A 4,599-nucleotide genomic window follows, 5' to 3' on the forward strand; every position below is an offset into this window, starting at 1 on the left:
GGGCCAACTGCAGGGTCGAGTGGGCGGACAGCAGCAGGTCTTGGGACACTCGCAGCAATTCCTTGTGCTGCCGCTGCTGCTGGCCGCTCTGCAGCAGCCGGTGCTGAAACAGCAGGTCTAGGCTGAAGGGCAGGAGGGCCAAGGGTTGCAGCAGCAGCAGCAGCTCCTCAAAGAGGCCAGGGCACACCGTATGCGCTGCATTCAGGAAGCCCCACGGCTGGTAGTGGGTCTGGATGATATCTAGGGGAGAAAGAGAGAGGGACTGAGCCACATAGAGAAGCAGAGCCTGGCCTGGGGTGGGCCTCGGAAAGGCAAGCTGGGCAGAACCATCGCATGCTGCTGGGCAGGCTGTGCCACTGAGCTGCACTGTGGTGTCAACAATGCCTCCGGAAGTTGTGCGGTGAACATGCTCCATCAGCTTAAGCAGCAACCTTGAGTTCAGAGGAGAGGCTCCTGGCCACCCTGACTTCCAGATTGCCTGAGTATCCTCCTGGCTCCCAGGCTCTAACATAACAGAGGCTGGGAAAGGACTTGGGTAGAAGCCCAAGCCTCGAGATGAAAGCTTGTGTGGTTCTCCTCCCCACCTCTAGACTCTGCAAAGACAGCAGTGCCGCCGCCCCCTCTTGGTCCTCCCAGGACTGGCCTGTATTGAGTTGGCAAGACAGAGCAGGGTTCTGAGTGTTACCTTCGTGGTTATAGAGGTGATTAAACCAGAACTCCAGGGACCGGATGCTGCAGGGAGAGAGATGAAGAGTTGAGTCTTGTGTGGCTATAGCCAGATCGTGACGTACAAAGGAGACAGATATGGGGGGGTCAGACATACAGCAAAGGTACAGGTGAACATCTCCTTTCTATGGCAGGGGTAGTTTCATGTTACATGGTTCTAGAAACTCAGAGGGGATGTAGGTGGGGGTGATTCACAAGCCAATCACTTCTTAGGATGGGGTTGACTTGCCCATGATGGAAGAAGTCAGGGCAGCTACTGAATGAGAGGACAGGGCAGCTCAGGGCCAGAGGGGGTGACCCTGGCTCATACTCGAGAAAGAAGGATACTATGATATACGTGCCAAGGTGGACTGGGTCAAGCAGGATTCGGAAGCAGTGCTGGAACTGAGAGGTTCAGGGTTACAATACCCATGGAGACAGAACCAGATTAATTTCCAAATTAGCCAGATTATAGATTTATAAAAGCAGAAGCCTGTATTGGTGGTCAGAGTCATGGGTCTGGTGGGAAACCTGTGACCCACTAAGAGAGGCTGTAGCAAGGTGGGGAGAAAGTGGGCCTGAGCCTGGCCACAGATCCTGCAGATTCACCCTTTCTGATTCAGTCTAGGGAGCTGGTTCTTCAGAGGTGCTGGGGCCCAGGGGAGGGGGCTGGTGGGCTGCAGATTTCCACACACTCACTTGAGCAGGCCAAGGATGAAGGCGTTGAAGCGCATGGTGTGACTGGTGAGCTCTGGGAACTGGCTGACTTTGTTGTACAGGCCGTGCAAGACCTTGGTGGATGGGCCTGGGAGGAAGCCAGAGTTGGAGGTCACCATCTTTGGAACCCTGAAAATTCAGCTTGGGCTTCTTCCCTTGCCACAGCACTGACCTAGCTGTGTGGAGGCCTCCACCACACTCCATGGTGTGTTCTTACGTTGCCCAATGATGACGTCCAGCACAAAAGACTTGAGTCCGTCCTCCAACACCGCCTGCACCGCAGGGCACAGGTACTTCAGAACCAGGTGACCCACATTGGGGCTCACAGAACTGTTCCCCAGCTTCGCCTGTGGATGCAGCAGGGAAGTACAGGGAATTAATTACCTGCAACCTTGGTCCTTTCTGACTGCCTTAGTCCTTATGGTACTTCTCTCGTGGTCCCCGTCCCTGAGGACCCAACTCTGAATTCTGGGGGAAGGAGAGCAAGGGATGGGGGTAGCACAGGATAGGTGACGGTCAGCAGGACAGAGCTCAGCTCTTCAGTCTCTCGCCTACCTTGACCCCGGGATCCCGGCTTGTGCCAAAATGGGCCACAATGAGGTCCACAGCAGTGTTGACAGCTTTCACCAGCCCTGCAAGTGAGAATTTGATGCGCCAGGTCCCTAATGAGTCCCCAGGCAAGTTGGCTGGGAGTGGGCCCTCAGTGGGGAGAGGGAAGGGCTTACACACACACATATATTCTCTCTCTCTCTCTCTCTCTGTCCCTGCATAGGTACCACAGGCCTTGGCTTCTTCCTGGTTTTACCCACTTCTCAAGTCCTTCCTGTTTTAACCTCTCTGCCAAGACCCACCCCAACGACTCCATTAAGACACTCAACGTACTCACTTCCTTGCCCTCTTACTTCAAACCTGGATCAGTCTAACTCTCCATCCTCTCCACTCTGAGAAACCAGGCTATTGGCTGCTGTTGGAGAAAGTCCAAGGCTGTTCATCCAGGGCCTGGGAAGGGTACTTCTTTGATGCGTGCCTTGCAGCACCCTCTGCTATGCCCTCAGGTTGCCATGCCAAATCTTTACCCCTCTTCTCAAGCCCTTGGTTCTACTTCACTCAGAGAACAGAGGCCACTGGTAATGAATTCAACTTCCCATCCAAAAGACGGGACTACATCACATCTATCCTCCTTCCCACCTGCCCTCCCTTACTTCCTTTCCATCTTGGAGGAAGGTGGCCATCCCCCTTCTTGCCTAAGGTTCTTCCCTCTCGATGCTCTGAGTCCCCTGCTCTGTCTCTGCAAGGGACTTTAGCTTCATCTTTCTCCCTTTCACAAGCTCCTTCTCTTCAGCCCACAGTTATGCTCAATCTTCTCCTTATCATCTCATTTAAACGGCTCTGCTAAATAGACTGGTTCCTTGTCAGTCCTCATCTGATTAGATCATGCTTATCCAAGCCACCTTGTCCTGTAGCCCTTGAGCTCCCCTGGTATAGCACACAGGTGTCTCCCTGAGGGAGGAGACTGGAGACAGTCTAAAGCATCTGATAAATGACTGTTGCTCACTTGCAGATACTCATGATTCATAGTACAGACTTCGGCCTCTTGCCCCAAAGCTTATGCTAATTCCCTCCCAGCACTTGGAGTTCTAAGACAGGGAAATATTCTGAAGGGCTAGAGAGTTGGGCCACAGGCACAAAAAGGTAGTAACAGCAGATTTCCGGTCTTGAGCTAGGAATGATATTCACCTTTTTTCTGAAGCACGTCAATGGATACAGCCTCTGAGCTGCCATCTGGGGACAGGCAAAACTCAGCGGGGGGCTTCTCAGTCAAGGAGAAAGGGTCTTGGAAGTCAGGGCAGGTTAGTGGTAACGGCTTCACTACTTGACCTGGAAAGAAGAGAGAAATCAATCCCAAGCAATTATCTTCCTGAGTGGCAGCTCAGGTCTGTGTCTCATGTCCTCTGAGATGTGTTCTTTTGGGACTGACCCCTTCCCTCCCAGCTACAGGGAAGCCTGCCCTGGGTTTGCTGGGGACTTGGCCCACACACCATTCAGCCGGCAGTTCAGATGACCAGCAGCACCGAGGGAGCCGGGGAACTCAAAGATGGGGTTCCTTCGGGCCAGCCGAGCATCCTGTGGCCTTCGGTCTAGGCTCCCTGACAAACCAGGGGGCCCTAGAGGGTTCTTCCTCCTGTATTCTCGCCACTTGAGTGCTTGAGGGGATAGGTGGTTGGCTGAAATCAGGAGAGATTAGCAGAAGAGACAGGAAATAGTTAAGAGACAGCATTTCATACCCACCCAGTGGGCCTGTATAAAACCGGAGGACTGGGGTATTAGCTACAGTTGCACACAATGTAACCTGTGACCCCATGTGGAGTACAGGCAATCATTCAAAGGGGAGGTAGACTGCCTGGGGTGGGAAAGAGGGGTGGGCAGTGAGCTTCATACCATTACTGGGCCTGGAAGCCATGCTGCCCTCGCCACCTCCCCGGGCCAGGCTCTCTGCTCGGCCGAGGCTAGATCTCCAGGAGCCCAGAGGAGGCAAGCTTCCTGTCCCATGGAGCCGGTACTCAGCCAAGGTCAGTATCTTCGGATCCTCCTTCTGCGGCTGCTGGGAGACGGCAGGCCGGACAGCAGGAGGACAGGAAAGGCCCCATGGAGGTGGGCTTTCTGTGGCTGTGGCCTGCTCTGGGAGAGGGGAGCACGAAGTGGAGGCTGAAGAGTCGGTGCTGGGCCCAAAGGGGCCAGTACTCCGGATGGGGGAGTAGCTGCCCAGGGGTGATGGCCGCGAGGTCTCTGGCTCAGGCCTGGCTTTCCTGGCACCCCTGTGGGTGGGCGCCTGTGGCTCTCCTGAAGGAGCTGGGCCTGGGCCTTGAGCAGTGGGGGCAGCTGCGGGGGCAGGCTGCGGTGCACGGCTGCAGCCTGAGAGGCTGTAGAGCTGGGAAAGGCTGTGCAGGGCCCGGGCCTTGGCCAGCTGCTTGGGGAAGTGGTGCTGGAACACGAACGGCTGGATGGGCAGCGTGGTTGGCCTCTGCTCCTTGCTGTAGCGAAGGACCGGTCGGCTCTCAGCACCACCCCCTGCGGCAACAGGGATGGAGAAGGAATCAAACACTGCAATCACATGAGAGGAAGCAAAGAAGCAGTCAGGAGATGATGCTCACCAGGGAGGGGGAGAGGGGCAGGGAG

The 4,599-nt window shown here is 55.3% G+C and overlaps 1 protein-coding gene across 1 annotated transcript in view; it reads right to left on the bottom strand.

The window, feature by feature from the left end:
- Window positions 1-4,599, bottom strand: part of RUSC2 (RUN and SH3 domain containing 2) — a 25,919-nt gene that overhangs the window by 1,218 nt on the left and 20,102 nt on the right. Inside the window, exons 3-10 of the mRNA XM_010846134.1 lie at window positions 3,862-4,491; window positions 3,462-3,647; window positions 3,160-3,300; window positions 1,978-2,054; window positions 1,595-1,769; window positions 1,405-1,510; window positions 686-732; window positions 3-240 (exon numbers count right to left, since the gene is read on the bottom strand). Of these exons, the coding sequence (XP_010844436.1) occupies window positions 3-240; window positions 686-732; window positions 1,405-1,510; window positions 1,595-1,769; window positions 1,978-2,054; window positions 3,160-3,300; window positions 3,462-3,647; window positions 3,862-4,491 (1,600 nt within the window). The remainder of the gene's footprint in view (window positions 1-2; window positions 241-685; window positions 733-1,404; window positions 1,511-1,594; window positions 1,770-1,977; window positions 2,055-3,159; window positions 3,301-3,461; window positions 3,648-3,861; window positions 4,492-4,599) is intronic.

The sequence above is a fragment of the Bison bison genome, unplaced genomic scaffold (genome assembly GCF_000754665.1).
Source record: "Bison bison bison isolate TAMUID 2011002044 unplaced genomic scaffold, Bison_UMD1.0 scf7180017864230, whole genome shotgun sequence".
Classification (NCBI taxonomy): Eukaryota; Metazoa; Chordata; class Mammalia; order Artiodactyla; family Bovidae; genus Bison; species Bison bison.